The 20,446-nt window shown below is 42.8% G+C and overlaps 1 protein-coding gene across 5 annotated transcripts in view; it reads left to right on the top strand.

Moving 5' to 3' along the window:
• Window positions 1-20,151, top strand: part of dgkk.L (diacylglycerol kinase kappa L homeolog) — a 100,102-nt gene extending 79,951 nt beyond the window's left edge. For 4 of the 5 annotated variants that reach the window (XM_041572565.1, XM_018229613.2, XM_018229614.2 and 1 more), the window contains 15 exons: window positions 498-747; window positions 1,495-1,599; window positions 2,393-2,486; window positions 2,586-2,693; window positions 3,015-3,111; window positions 3,332-3,439; window positions 8,313-8,426; window positions 9,046-9,180; window positions 9,616-9,782; window positions 10,756-10,873; window positions 14,557-14,643; window positions 14,830-14,949; window positions 15,603-15,711; window positions 16,206-16,336; window positions 17,825-20,151. In XM_041572565.1, coding sequence (XP_041428499.1) covers window positions 498-747; window positions 1,495-1,599; window positions 2,393-2,486; window positions 2,586-2,693; window positions 3,015-3,111; window positions 3,332-3,439; window positions 8,313-8,426; window positions 9,046-9,180; window positions 9,616-9,782; window positions 10,756-10,873; window positions 14,557-14,643; window positions 14,830-14,949; window positions 15,603-15,711; window positions 16,206-16,336; window positions 17,825-17,899 — 1,818 coding nt within the window. In that variant the 3' untranslated portion in view covers window positions 17,900-20,151. The remainder of the gene's footprint in view (window positions 1-497; window positions 748-1,494; window positions 1,600-2,392; window positions 2,487-2,585; window positions 2,694-3,014; window positions 3,112-3,331; window positions 3,440-8,312; window positions 8,427-9,045; window positions 9,181-9,615; window positions 9,783-10,755; window positions 10,874-14,556; window positions 14,644-14,829; window positions 14,950-15,602; window positions 15,712-16,205; window positions 16,337-17,824) is intronic. The other variant, XM_018229617.2, reaches the window with a different exon arrangement.
• Window positions 20,152-20,446: the final 295 nt, after the last annotated feature.

The following is a 20,446-nucleotide window of genomic DNA, read 5'->3' on the forward strand; positions in this document are numbered from 1 at the left end:
TGGTATTGGGGAGTCCAATGGTGTTTTTGTGGTATACTCAAGGAATCAACAAAGTGACTAAAATCCAGGCACATGGGAAATTTACATCCCATATACCATTTACCCTGCAGTGCAGTAGTTCATGCCTCCACTGTCTGTAAGACACATCTTACACTTTTAAGACATTCATTTACAAGTATAGTTTAATATCATGCAAAGGTCCGGTAGGGAATTTTCTGCAGCATGGTGTTCCAGCCAAAGGTACACTAGCAGTTCCAGGACTCCCCTCAGAAAAAGTGTGATATTGTGAGGAGTTGAGGGAAAAATAAAAGGAAATGTGGGGTTGCGGCATGGACATAGCTGCTCTATAAAGTTTTGCTATAATTGGTGTGTTTCAACATTAATGTTTAATGCAGGTTAATGGGCATTTCATGGGATCACATTAGGTTGGTACTAAATTGGTAATAAATATGCCAAATGCTAAAGCCCACCATTCTTTTCTGCCTTTTCAATTTCAGTGCACAATGCTAAATGAGAAGCTGGAGTCCCTGGTTCGGGCCCTTAATGAAGAGTCACAAGCATTACTGGCTCCCCCATTACAGAGCCTGCACCCTGACTCTGCCTTGAAGGAAAACAGCAAGGATGTAAATGAGAAGGAAAATCACATGGAGGACATGGCTAAAATATTCAAGTCTAAGGAGCAGCTCATGCTGAGGGCCAACAGTCTAAAGAAAGCTCTGAAACAGATCATAGAGCAGGCAGAGAAAGGTGAGATTATTCCTTCACTGTCTTACAAAATAAGGTGTGCCATCTAGGGGGTTATTTATTAAAGGTCCAGTTGTGATTTCTCGAAAAATTTGAAGGTAGTTTCACAAAAAAACTTGAATTTTTCGAGATTTATTCTTCCCCAAAGCTGCTAAAAGTCAGAATCCGAAAATACTCCATCTTAAACCTGTTGAGGTCATGTAGAAGTCAATGGGAGAAGTCCCTTTAACCATTAGAAGATGTTTTTTGCCTTTATGATATTGTATGTTTTTATGCTGGTTTGTGCTAGAAAACGAAGGTATTCGAGTTTTTTTCCAGCAATTGCATTCAATCGAATTTTTTACATTTGGATTTTTTCATAAATAAGCAAACATTCGAATTGTGAGTTTATTTGAGGTACAAAAAAAACTCGACCTTCAATAAATAACCCCCTAGAGTGTTGGAACCTTAGGGTAATGGCACACGGGAGGTTTAGTCACCTGTACTAAATCTTCACTACCGCAGACAACAAAACATCCATTGTTTCCTTCTTACCAACTATATTGCAATTGTCAGTGATGAAAAATACGCTGTGCAATGTTGCCCAAACTTTCATTTCACCACCGGCAATTTTTAGCCAGTGAGAAGGAAACAAGTAACATTTGTCTCCCAGATTTATCACAATCGACATCTCGTGTACCATTAACCTTAAATGTAGGTGGAATGCTGGATATTTTCATGTTGTAATGTTTGCCTTTTATCTTATTCTAGCTGTGGATGAGCAGAACAAACACACACAGGTTTACAGCACACCCATGTTATCACCCATTCAGAAGGAGAGCTCTGAGGAGTTCAGCAAGGAAGGAGAGAGTCTAGGTGAGCCAAGAATAATAATTTGCATATATATATATATATATATATATATATATATATATATATATATATAGTCCACGAGGTAGCCAGCACTCTCGATAAGAGGTTAGAATCGCCTGGGTGCAGTATCAAAATATAGATATATACCAAGCAAGAGAAGGATCCGCACTCTCAGGTCTTAGATACTGAATAAAAAGTTTTATTAAAACATGCGAGTCTGACGTTTCGGCCTCCTCCGAGGCCTTTCTCGACTTTGAGAAAGGCCTCGGAGGAGGCCGAAACGTCAGACTCGCATGTTTAATAAAAACAGTAAAGCAGTAACTTTTTAAACAAAATTCTTAAAAATATTTGCCAAACTTTTATATATACAGTATATATATATATATCTCGACTTTGAGAAAGGCCTCGGAGGAGGCCGAAACGTCAGACTCGCATGTTTTAATAAAAACAGTAAAGCAGTAACTTTTTAAACAAAATTCTTAAAAATATTTGCCAAACTTTTATATATACAGTATATATATATATATATATATATATAAGTTTGACAAATATTTTTAAAAATTTTGTTTAAAAAGTTACTGCCATAAATAGAAACATGATGAAACTGTTAAACAGGAAGCAGAGAGTTACATGAGTAACAGTAAATACACTTCCCCATGCTGGTTCAAAACATATTTATAAATTACCCCCCCCCCAAAGCACACTACTGTATACAATACTGTACATTGTTTTAAGTATATATTAAAATGATTTTATTTTGAAAATGCCTTGAACAACTTGTGGTTGCTATGTTTAGCTTCCAGGCGTGGGACTATCTCATCGACCACATCCTCCATCATCCTGGACCGACCTTACACCCTCAGTCCCCTGCACTTTAGCGAGGATGCTATGTAAGTTATAACACAAAAAACCCAGAGACTTCCCCTTATTCTCTATTTTTACATCAATAAAGCAACTCTCTTTAATTCTTGTATTTTGTTAAATTTCAGCCAGTTCTCAGAAAGATGCACTATGAATAATTATTTTGGCATTGGCCTGGATGCCAAGATATCACTGGAGTTTAACAACAAAAGAGACGAGCATCCCAAGAAGTGCAGGTACTGCCTTTAACAACTTCTTCATTGGCTCCCTGTCACCCTGCACCAACCCTACCACTGCTTCACTCACTCTTTATGTCATTTTATACCATCAAATGCTTCAATCCTATTGGGCAGCAATGGCTGATTGTGTTGATTTAATCCCAGAAAAGGTTGTTCCTTATATCTGGCTCTCTATTTATTGGTGAACTGCAACTCCTAACTAAAGCTGCTGGTTACCATTAAGATGCTAGAAATCTAGTTCAGCAATCTAGTTCAGCAACAGATGAAATGCAGCATGATCACATAACCGCTTGTATTATCCCCTTCTTGCCCCTGTAGCAGTCGGACACGGAACATGATGTGGTACGGTGTGCTGGGTACCAGGGAGCTCCTTCAGAAAACCTACAAGAATCTGGAGCAGCGTGTCAAGCTTGAGGTGAGTTGTACCCAGTTTGTCCATAAACTTATCAACCAGTCTTTATTCAATTTGTAATGACTTGCTGTGTGCAGGGCGGCTACTGTATACTGGCAGATGCCAGTATAGACTCAAGTACTAATTGCCTGCTGGAGATATTGCTTTTAATATAAGTGACTCTCAGCCCAGTGCTCTCTGTCTATAAGTATAAAATGTAATGATACTGTCCTTGCCTTTTCAGTGTGACGGGGAACCCATCTCTCTGCCAAGCCTTCAGGGTATTGCTGTTCTGAATATCCCCAGCTATGCTGGTGGCATTAACTTCTGGGGAGGAACCAAAGAGGACAATGTAAGTAACCAATCTCTCACTTTATTGCCATCCAATAGTGTAACAACCAGGAGTTAAGCAAATTCTTCTTTCGGTAGCAATTGTTTTTTACAAACAACTTTAAAAGCACTGGAAATGTTTAAATAAATGTATATTGGAAAGTTGCTTAGAATTATGTTTTCTCTTGCCTAGATTGGGGGACACAGGCACCATGGGGGACACAGGCACCATGAGGATGGAGATCCTGTTGCTTGGAGAAAGGACACTAAAAGGTTCAAGTGGCTCCTCCTCCTTCTGCTCTGGGCTTCATCCCCTGCCTACTTCCTCAATCCTCAGTTTTCTTTTAGTGTCCTCAAGGAGGATGGACACTACGTGGCTGGGAGCAATGGTACAGTTGTTACATGTTATCATGCCACAAAATAGGGGTCAGAGTTAATTTTCCAGTGCCCCTCCAGCCAAGAACTTCATCCCTGGAGGTGCACTATAGCCTTCCCGCTCTACAGAGGCTGCAGGCTGGGAAGCTTCCCCCACACTACCCTGAGTAACTGGTTTCCACTCCCTGGTTCCTGCAGCCATCAAAGGGTACAGACATGTGAGCGCATTTGGCTGGCTGAGGAGGTACACAGACAATGGCAGACAGGGAGGGTCTCTCTCCCTCTCTCTGCTCAGTTTGTGGTTTCTCTTAGCTGGGAACTTAGCTCACACTAGCACGCCTGCAGCGTGATCCTGGGCTCCATTCCCTGCATTTCTCCAGCACCAATGGATGCCCCTGGATCACAAAGAGAGGTAGAGAGACTGATTCAGGCAGTATTACAGGCACTATGCCTAGAAGACGCCCTGTCTTCAGCGGAGCCAAGCAAGAACATTTTCAAAAGACAAAAGAAGTCTTCTTGCATCTTTCCAGCCTATGAACAGCTGGATGACATACTTAAGGCAAATGGAAAACACCGGCCCTCAGAGTCCAATTTTCCAAATGCTTTACTCAGAGCTATCCCTTTTCTCAAAAGTGTACAGACCTTTGGTCTTCGCCCCCAGCAGTAGACCCACCGGTTTCTAGATTGTCTAAAACCACCACCATTCCAGTCGCCAATGCCAAGGATCCTATTGACAATCGGCTTGAGGGCTTTTGCAAGGTGATTTTCACAGCGGCAGGTGGTGTTCTCTGGACAATTTTTGCCACTGCTTGGGTATCCAGGGCAATGGAGGTTTGTGTGGAACAGGTGGCCCAACTCATTGTCTCAGAGGATTCATCCACAGACACATACATTTGCGATGTAGCCCTTTACACGGCTAAGCTAGTCACAAGGGCTTCGGCACAATCCATTGCAGCCAGACGTTTCTTTTGGCTAAAGAACTGGTCAGCAGATCTTACCTCAAAGAGGTCCTTGGTCGGCCTCCCATTTGCCGGAAAACAACTATTCGGTGCCGAACTAGAGAAAATAATTTATCAAGCTACAGGAGGTAAGAGCACCTTACTTCCACAAAACCTTCTAAAGGCAACCATTTTTTCACCCCTTTTGCCAAAATCAGAGCCAAAGGCGAAGGTCCCAAAATGAGAAGCACCAAGCTCCAACCTGTCCCAGATTCCAATCAAGGGAGAGCACTTCCTGGTAAGGAAACAGAAATGCACCTAAGCCCACACAGGACAAAACAACCTCTGCATAAGAAGGTGCTCACCCCTGAGACCTGCCCCTTAGGCGGACACTTAAGAAACTTTCGGGAGGTGTGGTGTCAGAAAGTACAGGATCCCTGGGTCCTACGGGTCATCTCCCGTAGAATAGAATTTTCACATCTACCTCCATGTTGATTTTTCATCTCAAGGCTTCCAACAGGAGAACCCAGGGGTTCTACATGCCCTGACAGCCTCTGGAGTAGTACAGCCAGTCCCTCAGTCTAAAGGAAAGGGTTTTTGGTTTCTACTCAAACCTGTTTATAGTACCCAAAAAGGACAGATCGTTTCTCCCGGTATTAGACCTAAAGGCACTCAACGACCATGTAAAAAAGCACCACTTCAAGATGGAATCCATTCAGTTGGTGCTGATGTCCCTGGACATGGAGGAATTTATGGGAGTGATCGACATCAAGGATGAATACCTGCATGTCCCCATACATCCCAACCACCACCGTTTCCTCCGCTTTTCTTTGGCAGGAGAACATTGGCAATTGGTGGCACTCCACTTCAGACTATCCTCCGCGCCAAGGGTATTCACAAAAGTCATGCTCGCGGCTCTGGAGGACAAGTACCGTTACGATTGTGTCGTCCTTCCCCGCGATCCCATACACGCAACTGCACACCAGACCTTTACAGAGGATAATACTGAACCACCAGAGGAGGAACCAAGCAAACCTAAAGTGCAGGATTCCCCTGTCAGAGCTAGTTCGAACATCAATCAATTGGTGGCTTCAACCAACAACACTCCAGTCAGGAAAACCTTTCCCCAAACACAAGTGGACAATCATCACAACAGATGCCAGTCTGCGGGGCTGGAGAGGAGTATTAGGAGACCTAACGGTACAGGGACGTTGGTCACAGAAAGAACCACTACTCCCCATCAACATGCTGGAACTCAGAGCGATCCACCACACACTGATCCACTAGTCAGACAGGCTATGAGATCTACCAGTAAGAATACAGTCAGACAATGTGACAGCGGTAGCATACATCAACCACCAACGAGGTACAAGGAGTCAAGCGGCCGTTGCAGAGGCACAGAGAATTCCACTGTGGGCGGAAAACACAGTACCAGCAGTTCACATTCCAAGAGTGAAAAATTGTATAGCAGCTTTTCAACTGATTCTGGCAAGGTGGGGCACTCCGGAAGTCGACTTAATGGCATCCAGGTACAACAACAAGCTCCCGGGGGTTCATTGCAAGAAGCAACGACCCGCTAGCCCTGGCAGTGGACACACTAGTGGTAATCAAGAAGATAAGACAAGAAAGGGTAGAAACAATTCTAGTGGCACCTTACTGGCCACACCACACTTGGTTCGTGGATCTCATAAGCTTAACAGTGGACACACCATTCCACCTTCCAGACAGAAAGTATCTTAGGGATCGATCCTTCACCCAAGTTAACCACGGCTGGCTTTTAACTGCATGCCACTTGAAGCCCTAATCCTAACCAGATCAAGAGTTCTACAGGAGGTCGTACCGACCTTACTAAGGGCAAGAAAGCCCATATCTGCACGCATCTACCACAGGGTATGGAAGACATTCATAGCCTGGTGTGAGTCAAAAGCCAAAAAATCCAGTCTTGGGACGAAGGTAGCATATTGTTATTCCTTCAGGAGAGCTTAGACAAGAGGTTGGCATTCAGTGCAGGTTCAGGTGTCAGCTTTATTCATCCTTTTTCAACAGCAGATAGCTATGCTACCAAACATCAAGACTTTCCTCCATGGATCATTGAGGATTATACCACTGTACCGCCATCCAATCCCTCCCTGGGATCTCAATTTGGTGCTTACCGTAATGCAGGAGCACCAGTTGAGCCATTGGACTCAATTCCATTGACTCTCTGACATTTAAGGTAGTATTTCTCCTAGCAATTACTTTGGCTAGACGAGTTTCAGAACTGCCAGCTCTATCCTGTCGTCCAGCATATTTGATATTTCACAAGGACAAGGTAGTGTTGAGACCTACCCCGGAATTCCTTACTAAGATGGTGTCAGAATTCCATGTTAACCAGGACCTGGTGGTACCTTCATTTTATCCAGAACCCAAGACAAATCTGGAACAGAAGCTACACAAGCTAGATGTGGTTCATTCGCTCAGAACATATACCAGGGCTTCAAAGCATAAGGAAGGTGGACAACCTCTTTGTCCTACCAGAAGGACCAAGAAAGGGCCTCAGGGCATCTAAAGCCAACATTGCAAGATGGATTAGGTCAGCTATCCTGAAGGCCTATGAGGTACGATGTAAGGCCACACCCTTCCGAGCTAGGACTCATTCTACTTGCTCGCTCAGTAATTCTTGGGCGATTTGCCACCAAGCTTCAGCAGAACAGGTTCTACACACACCTTTTCCAAATTCTAAAAGGTAAATACATAAGCCTCAGCTGAAGCGAGTTTCGAGAGGAAAGTGTTGAAAGGAGGCCTTCCCTCCCTGTGTTAGTTCAAGTTTATTATTTTTTATCAGTTCAATTTTAATTGTTATGCTTAAGAGACCAGCAAGTATAAACAGCAGGTGGAACATGCCGTGCTTAGCTTGCATTGGGGAAGGGCTCCTTCTCTTCACATGGGCTATAGGTAGGGCTCGTCATCACTTCTTCGGTCAGAAAACTGAGGATTAAGGAAGTAGGCAGGGGATAAAGCGCGGAGCAAGAGGAGGAGCCATTTTAACCTTTTAGTGTCCTTTCTCCAAGAAACAGCATCTTCATCCCCATGGTGCCTGTGTCCCCCAATGTAGTTCAAGAGAAAATGATTTAACAATAAGTACAAAAATCTATTTTTTATAAGGCAAAATTTTATTTTGAAGTTGACTTGCCCTTTAATCTCTGTCATTGTAGTACTTTGTAATGATATGTAAATGCATTCTTGAACAATGTATATTCTATAGAAATCAGAATTGCCATGATTTTAAAAGGAAGTAGGTTTGGAGAGGTTACAATCACCAGAAAATAAATCATTTGACAAAAATTACAAGAAAAGTAAAGATTTTCCACAAAGTTTTGAGATTATGTTTTAGAAACCCTTTTTTTCTTCTGCAGTGGGAGCCAATCAGAAACATGTACTAATACTGGGGATAGAATTTACTCAATTCCACTGAAGAGCCCTTAAGCTTTCAGTTTAACACTTTTTTAATAATATTTGCCAAATTGAATGTGATTTTTCACCCTTCAGTAAACTGCCTCTTGTATTAAGAGAATGAGAAACATCATTCATTATGTATTGCAGAATTTTGGCGCTCCGTCGTTTGACGACAAAAAGCTGGAGGTGGTGGCTGTGTTTGGGAGCATCCAGATGGCCATGTCACGTGTCATCAATCTGCAGCACCATCGTATTGCTCAGGTAATGATATTTAACAGTAGATAGGACCCAACATACAGATTTTGGAGATGTGGACTTTAGCAATGTGCCTTATGGAAATGTTGTCCAATTAGCAGCAGTTCAGCATAACAACTTCATGGCTATGTAAATCTGTGGTGCAAAACCCAATTTACTAGCACAGGCCAATACGGAACTCCTGAAATTGCCTTTACTTACCTACTGACATTGGAAAGCTCAATATTGCTTGGTAATTGCAATAAAGCCCAGTATAGGTATGGGATCCATTATCTGGAAACTCGTTATCCAGAAAGTCCTGAATTGCTAGAGTCCATTTTAATAAAATAGAACCTTGTGCATACCAGATAAGATATTATTAATCCGTTTAGAGGTGAAATCCTCTCGGGTTTATTTAATGTTTAAATGATTTTTCAGTATGACTTATGGTATGAAGATCCAAATTATGGAAAGACCACTAATCTGGAAACCCCCAGGTCCCATGCATTCTGGATAAAAAGTCCCATTCCTTTATAAATCTTACTGATGGAAGGAAACATCGCCATCTTCTGGTTACAAAATAAATTATCTTTACTCGTAATGCTATGCATGAATACTCAAGTTAAACTCTGCATACTATTTTTAGTGTCGGGTGGTGAAAATCACAATCCTCGGAGAAGAAGGTGTACCTGTACAGGTGGATGGAGAGGCTTGGGTGCAGCCTCCTGGAATCCTGAAAATCCAACACAAGAACCGGGCACAGATGCTCACTAGAGACAGGGTATGGTTGCAGTTTAAAGGGGCCATGTCATGTTTGACATGAAAAAGATATATTTTGTAAAACCCCTACAGCAGATTATAACAGGGGTCTGCCATTTTCTGTGGTTGCTTCACTCTATTTAAGACATTATTGTTTTCTTTACAGAGCTGAAGGTGCTGGATAAAAATGTGCAGCCTATTGAAAAGATATAACTATCTAACATTTGTTTCAAATTTTGAAATAAATAGAATATCCTTTATTTCAATCAGCTGAAGAAATTCTGCAATATAAAAATCTCCCATTTAACACTTCATGGCGATGATTGGTTTGTTTTAATTTTTTTCCCCGTGATACACTAAATATTTTGGTTAATATGTCCATTTAGCAAAGTAGGGAGGAACACACTGAGAGAATGCTTGGCCAGTTGGACGCTACATTCATTTATTTTTTCTTTAGGCTTTTGAGAACACCCTGAAATCCTGGGAAGACAAGAGAAAGGGAGATAATTACAGGGCTATGTCCCGTCCAAGGCTTCATTCTCAGCAGTCAATGGAGTATCTCACAGAGGAAGAGTTTGCACAGCTGCAGCACCTGGCTAACTCTGCCGAGAATCTCATAAGCCGGTATAACTTCGAAAAGCCATCCTGTGTGATATGATTTGGGAGGGATTTATTGTATACAGTAATGCAGCATATTATGCATTATATTTAGGGATATAGCACCTGGAGAGAGATGATGGCTGTAATAGCAGTAAGGATAATAGCCTCTGGGAATGGACTGTGGATGTGGGATAGCAGGTAAAGGAGGGAGAGATGGTACCTATAGTAGCAGTGGGATAACAGTCTCTGGGAAGGGACTGTGGCTGTGGGATAGCAGGTATAGTAAGGAGAGATGGTGTATATAGTAGCAGTGGGCTAAAAGTCAATGGGAAGGGGCTCTGGCTGTGGGATAGCAGGTATAGAAGGGAGAGCTGGTGTCTATAATATCAGTGGGATATAGTCTCTGGGAAGGGAGTGTGGCTGTGGAATAGCGGGTATAGTAGGGATAGATGGTGCCTATAGTAGCAGTGGGATAATAGTCTCTAGGTAGGGGTAGAGACTGTGGCTTTGGGATAGCAGGTATAGTAGGGAGAGATGGTGCCTATAGTAGCAGTGGGATAATAGTCTGGGAAGGGACTGTGGCTGTGGGATAGCACGTATAGTAGGGTGAGATGGTGCCTACAGTAACAGTGGGATAATAGTCTATGGGAAGGGAGTTTGGCTGTGGGAATAGCAGGTATAGAAGGGAGAGATGGTGTCTATAGTAGTGGCGGGATAATAGTCTCTCGGAAGGGACTGTGGGAATAGCAGGTATAGTAGGGAGAGATTGTGCCTATAGTAGTAGTGGAATAATATTCTCTGGGAAGGGACTGTGGCTGTTGGATAGCAGGTATAACGGTATATAGCAGGTTTGGTTCTTAGGCATTTTTTAATTCTTCAAGTAGACACCATAAATTCTATTTTGTATGAGGTCCCCCATAACTAAATGTAGCCTTGACCAAATACAGCTACATATTATAATGTAACTTTTTCCCTCCTTCCTATTTTATGCCTACAGGATCCGGGAAGCAGCCAAGTGTTACAAGGCTGTTGAGCAGGAGTTGGCCCATGCTGTGAATGGGAGCTTTGTGGTGCTCAGTGAAGCTTTCTCCAACAAAACCATCAACTCTCCTGAGGTGAGGATATCCAGCAGCCATCTGTCATTCTGTTGGATGTGCTTGCTAAGATATAATTCAGATAAAAAAAAACCTGTTTAGACATTATTGCCGTAGCTAAAGAATGGCTCATGAGAGAGTTGCAGAGAACCAGAGCTTGCAAATGTCAGGCTGCCTCCTGCAGCAGTGTCTCATACAGTAAAGGTGGGCAAATGAAGGCCCAGAAAACGGAAGTGTGAAATGCGCGCCTTAGAGGAAGCACTGGAGAGATGGGAGCTGCACAGTGGCGATGGACCCCGCTGCCCACTACACCTTCCCTTACACCTTCCTAGCAGAAAGCTGTCCCATTTTCAACAAAACATTGTTTGGACGGTCCCCACAGGTTAATAAACTGCCAAATCTGGAGAGACCTAGTTGACAGCTGACATCACCCAGTGTATGGCCATGGTAACACTGTATGCAGGGATGCATGCATTGCAGACTACTGAACATGACTACAGAGCATTGCAGACTACTGAACATGACCAATCATCTATAATTGCTCTTGTAGGGAAGAAACAATAATACTAACACAAACTCATTTCTCCTAGTCAGCTTGGGGGACACAGGGACCATGGGGTATAGCTAGTACCTTTGAGAGGCAGGGCAGGACAGAACAGTAGAAAAAACTGGCTCCTCTCCAGCAAGTGGAGCTTAGCTCAGTTTTAGTTATGTCCTCAGGACATATGTCCTCAGCGCGTTTGTGTTATCACGTTAACACAAGCGCACCTCTGGAGATCTCGGATGCCATTAGGCGCGCACACCGCTTCCTTGGCGGGCTTTTTCCGCTGAGACTCCTGAGGGAATGCTGCACACACTCACTTCTCCTGCTTATATGAAGTGACTGTTGGCTTCAAGAGCATCTCTGCAGCTGGGAGAAGGGGTCAGCTAGTGCCTTTACACTACCAGCACCCTTACTGATTCTTCTTTCCTGCTTCCTGCAAAACGTAGGTCAGTGCCCTTCTCCAGGCTGTACCCAAAGCAGGCAAGGGTTTAGCTCAGCTCATACCAGCTAGGGGCCTACACTGCTGCACCTAGCGACTTTTCTTGTAGCGTCACCATGTCTGAGGGGAACAGTGACAGCCTCTTTTCAAGGGGAGCACCTGAAACAATTAAATTCTCAGCCTGTGCCAAATGCCGCAAACGGCTGCCCTCAGGGCACAAAGACCCCCTCTGTGTAAAGTGTAAGCCACTAGACCAAGGCACAGAACACTCAGAACCTACTCCCCCCCCCGGTGAATCAGCCTTCCCAGGGGGAACCTTCAGCATCTAACAGAGACAACCAGTCACCCAGTAACCAGCCTATCCCAGAGTGGGATACACATTTAGCCACAGGGATTCCAAAGCTAACGCAGTCATTGGACAAGCTCATATGCCGCCTGGAAAATCCTAAGGCAAGGGCTTCCAAACGCAGGGCACCATCTCCATCTGACGAGGAAAGCGGCACCCCTCCCAGACATTCCTCTCCCTCTCGATTCGGGGGATGACTGTGACCGCTCTGAAGGTGAGCTGTCTGCGTCTGATCATGAAGAGGAGGAGTCACCAAGATTTTCCTCAGAGTCAGTAGATTCACTAATTTCTTCGGTGTTGGAGACCCTGCATCTTCAGGAACCGGAAGTCTCGCCTGACTCCTCTGATCAAGGCGTCTTCCTTTTCAGAGGCCCAAAGGTCTCTCACGGTAACCAGGAATACACTTCAGGAACTTGACTGGGTTCTAAACCTGAACAAGTCATCCTTAACATCCAGCCAATCCATGCTATTCCTAAGGATGCAGTTTAACACACTCACACAAAGAATGTCACTCCCGCTGGAGAAGGTTCTTCACCTTTAAGAGCTGGTAAAATCGTTCCTTCAGAAACCACTACACACAACCAAGTTCTGCATAAGGGTATTGGGGGTCGTGGTCACCACCATAGAACAGTTCCATTTGCCCAATACCACCTCAGGGAGCTCCAGTGGAACATTCTCGCCACCTAGAGACGTAAATCCTAACTCCCAAGAGATTCGTCTGTCTCAACAAACACGGGCATCCCTTCTGGTGGTTACAGACCAATTACCTTACCATGGGAAGAGGGCTAGGAGAGTATAACCTCCCTTCATCAGGATGTCAGGTCAAGCGGTGAAAGTCAGACAATGCCACAGCGGTGGCTTACATCAACTATGGGCCCTGGGAAGCAGACTTCCTAACCCGGCAGTCACTGGACCCAGGAGAGTGGTCACTCACAACATCTTTCTCAAATTGACGAAAAGGTGGGGTGTTCCGGAGGTGGACCTTATGGCAACTCAGCACAACCAGAAAGTACCGGCCTTCCTTGCACGCTACAGGGATCCCCTAGCCATAGACACCGACGCCCTAACAGCCGACTGGCATTTTCTGTTGGGGTACGCTTTTCCTCCTTTATCACTCATACCAATGACCATCAAAAAGTTGCAACGAGAGCAAACCACTCTCATATTGATCACGCAAAGGTGGCCTCGACAATCCTCGTTCACAGATCTGATCAACCTGTCGGTGGCAGACCCATGGACATTGCCTCCGCCTCCAGACCTTCTCTCTAAAGGGCCAATATGTCACCCAAACCCGGCCAGCTTCAACTTGACGGTGTGGCTCTTGAGACCCAAATTCTAACAGAAAAGGCTTCTCCAAGGCTGTAGCACACACAATATGTGCTGCCCGCAAACCAGTTTCAGTGTGTTTCAGTGTTTCAGTTTCAGAGTGTGGTCCATTACCGCCAATGGTGCACCCTTCGAAAAGCAAAATTCAGTATCCATTCCCAATATTCTGTAATTCCTGCAAGAGGGCCTTTCCATGGGGTTGTCCCTAGGCTGTGGTTACTCACATTTAGGCCTCTTCTTACCCTGCTTTTCAAGGGACAGCTTTGGTATGTCCCCATGGTCCCTGTGTCCCCTAAGCTGACTAGGTGAAAAGGAGATTTTGTGTACCCACTGTAAATCTCTTTCTCTTCATGTGCTTGGGGGACACTGGGGTCCCCCCCCCCGGATTGAAGCCCTCGTTTTTTTCTGTCAGACATGATATGGTTTGTTGCTGCAAAGTTGTATTTTATTGGAGTTCAAGTTATATCTATATATATATTCTCCAGTTGACTTTGGTATAAACTGAGCTAAGCTCCGCCTGCTGGGGGTATAGCCAGCGGGGGAGGAGCCAGTTTTTTTTCTACTGTTGTGTCCTGCCTCCTAAAGGTAGTAGCTATACCCCATGGTCCCTTTGTCCCCCAAGCGCCTGAAGAGAAATAGATTTAACTGATTTTACAGTCACAAATCGGAGGGGGAAAAGTGCACAAGGTAAAGGCATTATCCAATACGTACCAGGATTAAACTAATGTTGTAGTGCTCCAAAAGGTAGACTAATAGTTATTTCTTGAAGAGATTGAGAGAGCACGCCTTACAGCAACACTGACAGCTAATACCGGCAATGTGTTGTAATTTATATTAGCTTTTGTTTTAATGTAATTTCTTTTTTCAAAGTGTAAAGGTTATATCTTTGTCCCACCAGAACCCCATACCCATGAATAATATAGTGCAACAATTTCCAATAAAGGCAAAAATGCAGTATTCAGGGCCACAGTAGAGATGGATTTGGAATATATAGTGCAACAATTACCAATAATAAAAGCATTAATACTAACTTGCTTCTGACTTTCCAGTTGCTGAGCAGAAATGCAGCTGTGGATGTTGCCATAAGTGTGAAGGCATTATATACAGAGACAAAGGCTTTCCTGGAGAGCAAGCAGGTGAGATGTGTTCACTAATCTGTTGTGTTGCACCCCTATTGAGTACATTATTTAATAACATACTGATCAGTAGTTAGAGGATCAAGTATAAGAGTCAGTGTCTGGGGTATATGCACAACAGAATAGCCATTTACTTGGTTTGTTTTTGCATTGTGTATTTTCCAATGCAATATTTTGTTCCTGTAGCAGTGGGAGTCTCCCCAGGAGGAAGAAGGGCTTCTCTGTTCCCTGAATACAGTGGGCCACAACTTGGAGAGACTGACGGATATCCACTGGATCTCACACATCCTCAAACCATCTGAGGAGGTAAGTGCTTTTTGCACTATGTTGGATTGGCTAACGCTGGATTTTATATTCTCTGAAGGTTTACTAATAGGAAATCGTTGTGTGTATATATATATATATATATATATATATATATATATATATATATATATATATATATATATATATATATATATATATATATAAGATCAGCAAAAGCCACCATACATTTTATCAAAAATCAGCAGCACTATGACAAAGAAACATTTTAGCCGCTGTTATCCTCTGTAACTCCATATTATCCTATGTAATTCCATATACTTTGATCTTGGCCAACTTCCCCCACTGTAATTTTTTGGCCTCTATGGGTGCCCACTGGCAAGGCCTCCATCAGGGATGAAAGTCATGGGCCCAGAAGGAGTGTAGATCAGGTAGGAAGCTTGATGGAACGAGGAATATGTAGGCATAACTAGTTATTGCAACCTTGCTCACTGGGTGTGCATATGCCTCATTTGCCTCATCAGTCTCATTTGCACATTCCTTGTGACTTCGTTTGTGGAACAGGACAAGAACTTGAAGAGGCCGGGATCCGCAAGCCAAGCCTGCACTGGTGGAGCTTTAAATTCCCTTTAAACTAAGACAGCCGATGAATGTCTAAACGTTAAATATTAAGCAATGTTATTCTCTACAATTAGGAGAGCACAGGAGTAGGCAACAAGGGCAGCTTTAAATTGCGAATAATTCCAAAACCAAAGAAGGAAAAGGAGAAGTGCCAGAAGCAGAAATCAAACAGCTCTTTAACAGGTATGTGGGAAGTTACAGGCCCTTGTGATACCCTGAGAAGTACTGAATATTAGTACAGCTGTATCAGTACAGCAGCAGAAACTGGGCACCCTGCTATTGTACCAGCTAACCCCTCAAGCTCCCAAATGGCTGCCCTGAGACCAATCAACAGAATGCAATGGTGCCATCTATCTAAGCAGCTCTGCAGTGAGACTGTTCGGTTTGCTTTCAAATATTCTGCACACACACATGCACATAACTATGTTAAGTAGAAAAGTAGATGTCTTTCTGCTCCTTGTGTATTTTCCAATATACAAATACATTGGTCCCAGAATGCAGCAATATGCAATGCACAGAGTATAACATAATTTCTGATGCCCCTTGGTATCCCTGTGTATGCTGAATGTTTGGGGTGTGGGCAGATTATTTTCTTTACTTGTAAGTTATAGAAACTGTGATTAGTGCTGGGTCTCTCTTCTTTCCTATTGCCCTGTCTTTTCTCTTCTCTCTGCCAGTGGATAAATGGGGCATAGAGGAGGTGGCGACGTGGCTGGACGTTTTGGGTTTAGGGGAGTACAAGGAGATATTTATCCGCCATGATATCCAAGGCTCAGAGCTGGTGTTACTGGAAAGGAGAGATCTGAAGGTACCCTGAGATGGTGAAATAAACCTTCTCTAACCTCAGCCATTACCATGACCCTTGTCTCCATTCCATTTCATCATTTCAGATACATTACCCTCCTGTCATTATGTCAGAGATTCTTCTCACTATACTTCTGTGTCTGATAGAGCGGAATTTATTATTAGCTGTATCATGAATTGGCCTTTCATTGGTTGTCTAGCAGACAGCTAGTGGAGCACTGTTTATCTGAAATGATTTACACACCCTAGATGCAAATCATTAGCTTTTCAACAACCGTAGCTTGAATTTGTCTGGCAACAGATATAAGCTACATTAAGCTGGGTACAGTGCAATTTTTTCAAAATTTAACAAGCGAGGTCCAGTAATCCATAGCAACAAATTAGATGTAGGCTTTCAAAGAGATGGTCAGTAAATGCAACCTACTGATTGATTGGTAATTGTTGACTAAAGCTCTAGCAAACCTTGGGCATTTTATTGCAGTACGCCTCAGATGAGGTTGATTGAAGAGCTCTGGCAGTCTCCAGTAATTCTCCAGTACTTTTTTATAGAGTGAGATTTTTCGGACAACGACTCCGATGTAGGAAGCAGAAGGCTTTGTTTGTCTGTGGCTTCTTACATACAGCAACCACATGCCAAGCGCTGCCTTCCTTAGTGCTTAGCCTTTTGGGTCTAACTCAAGTAAAACCCCCATTCTTTAAACAATTGCTTGACTTCATATCAACTGACAAACTCCCCTGTCAATGAATACCTGCAGCATGAATATATCCATTTATGTACTGTGGCAGCAGGTCAGTAAAAGTTTGTGGATTTGTGCAGGATGGTGTTTATGTCTGTCCCAGGTTTGAGCAGTTTGCTCTCAGTTTCTGGTAATGCAGTCAGCTCACAGACCAGTTAACAAGCTCAGCAGAATCTAATCTGCTGATCCAGGCTGCTATAAGAATTCCCAGCCTGCTTAGGGTTTGTCTCCACCCTGGAACCAGTTCTGACGTGACATTTCAGGCTGGGGAGTTCTGTGGAAGACTTATATTTTTTTGGTAAGCAAACTTTTGGGGTTTTGGGTGAAATACAAACCTTTCTTTTGTGTGTGGTAAAGACTGCTGTTGCTAATGTAGAGACCAGAGCAAACGCAAGGCTGTTTCCGGTCTGATAGTCCGGGAAGCCTGAAAGTATATTTAGTTGCCAAGCTGACAAGGGTTTATTTTACTGTTTTTTTTTTTTTTTACCCTTTTCGTTTTGTCAAGCTCTAAATGGTGTAAATAGGGCTGTTCAAATAAAAAACCCACACGTGTGTTTCACTCAAACCCATTGTTCTACTGTGCTTGATTTAATCGGTGTACTCATCCAGGGAGTCACCGGTATCTCGTCGCTGGGCTAATCCCTACAGTACATTTCCATGTGTTGAATGTGTCCTGTCATTTATCTATCTAAATTGTTTCCCATTTGTTTTTTAAAAATGGATGTAATATTTATTTTTCCTGACTTCTCTTTTAGGACCTGGGGATAGCCAAAGTTGGTCATATGAAGAGAATTTTACAGGGTATTAAGGATATAACCACCCCCATGTAATGTGGATGCTTACTTGTCCCTGATCACTAGCTCAGCAAAAAGGACATACGAAGCAAAGTGCATCCTGTGCATAATACCTGGTTATAACTGGAATGTTCCTGTGTGATTTGGCCTCAAAACGTTATATTCAGCAGAACTCCAGACACCCGCCACAGACTATATTAACGGAACAAAATAATTGTCACATGGACCCATGCATTTCAATACAAGTCTAAACAGAGTTCTTTTCTAAGATTCAGCCACTTAAGGTCTGTGCTAACCAAGGCATAGATGCAAAATGATGACCTATGTTTACTTGAGAATTCCGGTCAAGCATAAGCTCATGTTTAACTCCTTCAGCACCTGATGAATGCTAAACATGATACAAAAAGCTTAACCTTAGTTGCTAAGCCTAGCGTTTCCATAGCTATCACTAATCTCAGACCTTGTAAACCCTCAAAGTATCAAATTAAATCAGAGGTCTAGGCCTTTTTTAGGAACCCCGTGACCCTGGATTATGCCCGGACTTCAATATTAAAATAAAGGCTAACCAACGACAGCAACATCTGAATGGTTTTGCGAAGGAGCTGGAATGGACTGCACATTTTGCTGCATGTAATATAAAAGAAATAACAAAGATAATGTTTACCTATTCTACGTGTCATATATTGTTTTGTGAAGATGTAACTTGTCAACTGTGGGCCTAGAACTTATGAACTTATTATCAACGTGAATGTACAGTTAATTGAAGCAATATTTATTGGTGGAGTAGCGACTATTTGAAGTAATATTGTGAACAGTGGATGTTTGCTCTCTGTGTACTGGAACCCACATCATCCCTTTTCATCAATCCTTTCAACAGAGCCAGATTCCCAATTTCAGGACACAACTATTTCAGTGTGAAAAAATATATATATTCTTAAAAATACAGGGAGGAAGAAGCATTTTGTACTTGCCAAGTCTCTCATAGACTGGTGGGGTACAGGATGGCTAGGTGTCATAGACAATTTCATAGACATTTCACATAAATTCCTTCATATTTCATAGATATCCTCATGTGAGGAAGACAGTCGATATAAACCAACTTGGACAAAGAAGAAGACAAATAGATCAGATCAGTCAGGTATAGGTGCACACTGTAGAACTTTAAACCACAAGGCTTTAAAATGAGAGTGCTGGAAAAATGGAAAAGCAACACTGAGATTTATTGGCCATGGAAAATACACTCTTTGACCATAACTAATAAGATCATACTGCAGTTGATTCCAAGCAATAGGGCCTGGAGTAGTGGCAGGTAGGGATGGGCGAATTTGACCCATTTAGTTTTGCCAAAAATTTGCTGCCGGCCCATAAAAGTCTATGGGCATCAAACAAATTTTGAGGGTTTTTTTTTCTTTTTTTTTTGACGCACGACGCCATACAAGTCTATGGGCGTCATTTCTGCGGGGAAATAAGACCAAAACATTTGCCCATCCCTAGTGGCAGGGGCAGCTAAGCCAGGATGGCTCCAGTTAGGATAACAGTTGGGGAGAATGCCTACTATTTGCTCTCCTAGACAGACCTGAATGCCCAGCTTCAAGTTTGAGATTCAGGTGGAACCTCATTTGCATAGTAGATATTCTTGGAATTTATAGCTGAGTGACTGTCAAACAATCCTTTCCTATATCTATAACATTATTATGAGTTAAGGGCATCCCTGACCAAAAGTTGCACCTTCAATGCAAGATTGAACTAAAAATGTCCTTGCTGGTGCCCCAGCACTATAGGAAAAGAAAACAAATAAATAAAAATGGCCACCTTTCCCATGAACTGTCAGTAGATAGATTTTCCTCCTGTATGTTGCCCTAAACAATACATTCCCTTGCCTCTGGTTACATTCCAGTTCAGCATAGTTCCGTGTTCCTCTCCACCTCATCCTAGAACCATACACCAGCGCTAATTGGCTTTAGCTTATTAAAAGAAGCATAACAATGTCTTTGTGCTTTATGGTGTGTTGAACTTTAAGCTTGTTTCCTGGGCAGTGCTCCTGTAGAAGACCAAAGCCTAGGCACATCTGCATTCGCTATCCCTGAGGTGGGCAAGAGATAACCGGAGCTTACATTCAGCTCTTACTTAAAAGCCTAGTTTTACGACTATGAAAACTGTAAAAACACTCTTTATCTGCAGATCTGTCATATGTTGAATAGTGACGCCTTATCTCCCAAAATGCCCTCTACCCTTTATGGAATACTCTTCTCATTGTAAAGTGCATAATAAACATGTAAAAGTGCAAATCTCAGTCTGTGTTTTATTCACCGCATATATACAGGTATGTGATCCATTATCCAGAAACCCTTAATCTAGAAAGCTCCGCATTTCTGGATGGGTGTAATCCATTTGATCCAAATAATCCAAATTTTGATAAATGATTTTTCTCTGTAATAATACAATAGTACAGGTATTGGATCTGTTATCCGAAAACCCGTTATCCAGAAAGCTCTCATGGACTCCATTTTATCCAAATAATCCAAATTTTTAAAAATGATTTCCTTTTCTCTGTAATAATAAAACAGTAACTTGTGTTTGATC

The sequence above is a fragment of the Xenopus laevis genome, chromosome 8L, assembly GCF_017654675.1.
Source record: "Xenopus laevis strain J_2021 chromosome 8L, Xenopus_laevis_v10.1, whole genome shotgun sequence".
NCBI lineage: Eukaryota > Metazoa > Chordata > Amphibia > Anura > Pipidae > Xenopus > Xenopus laevis.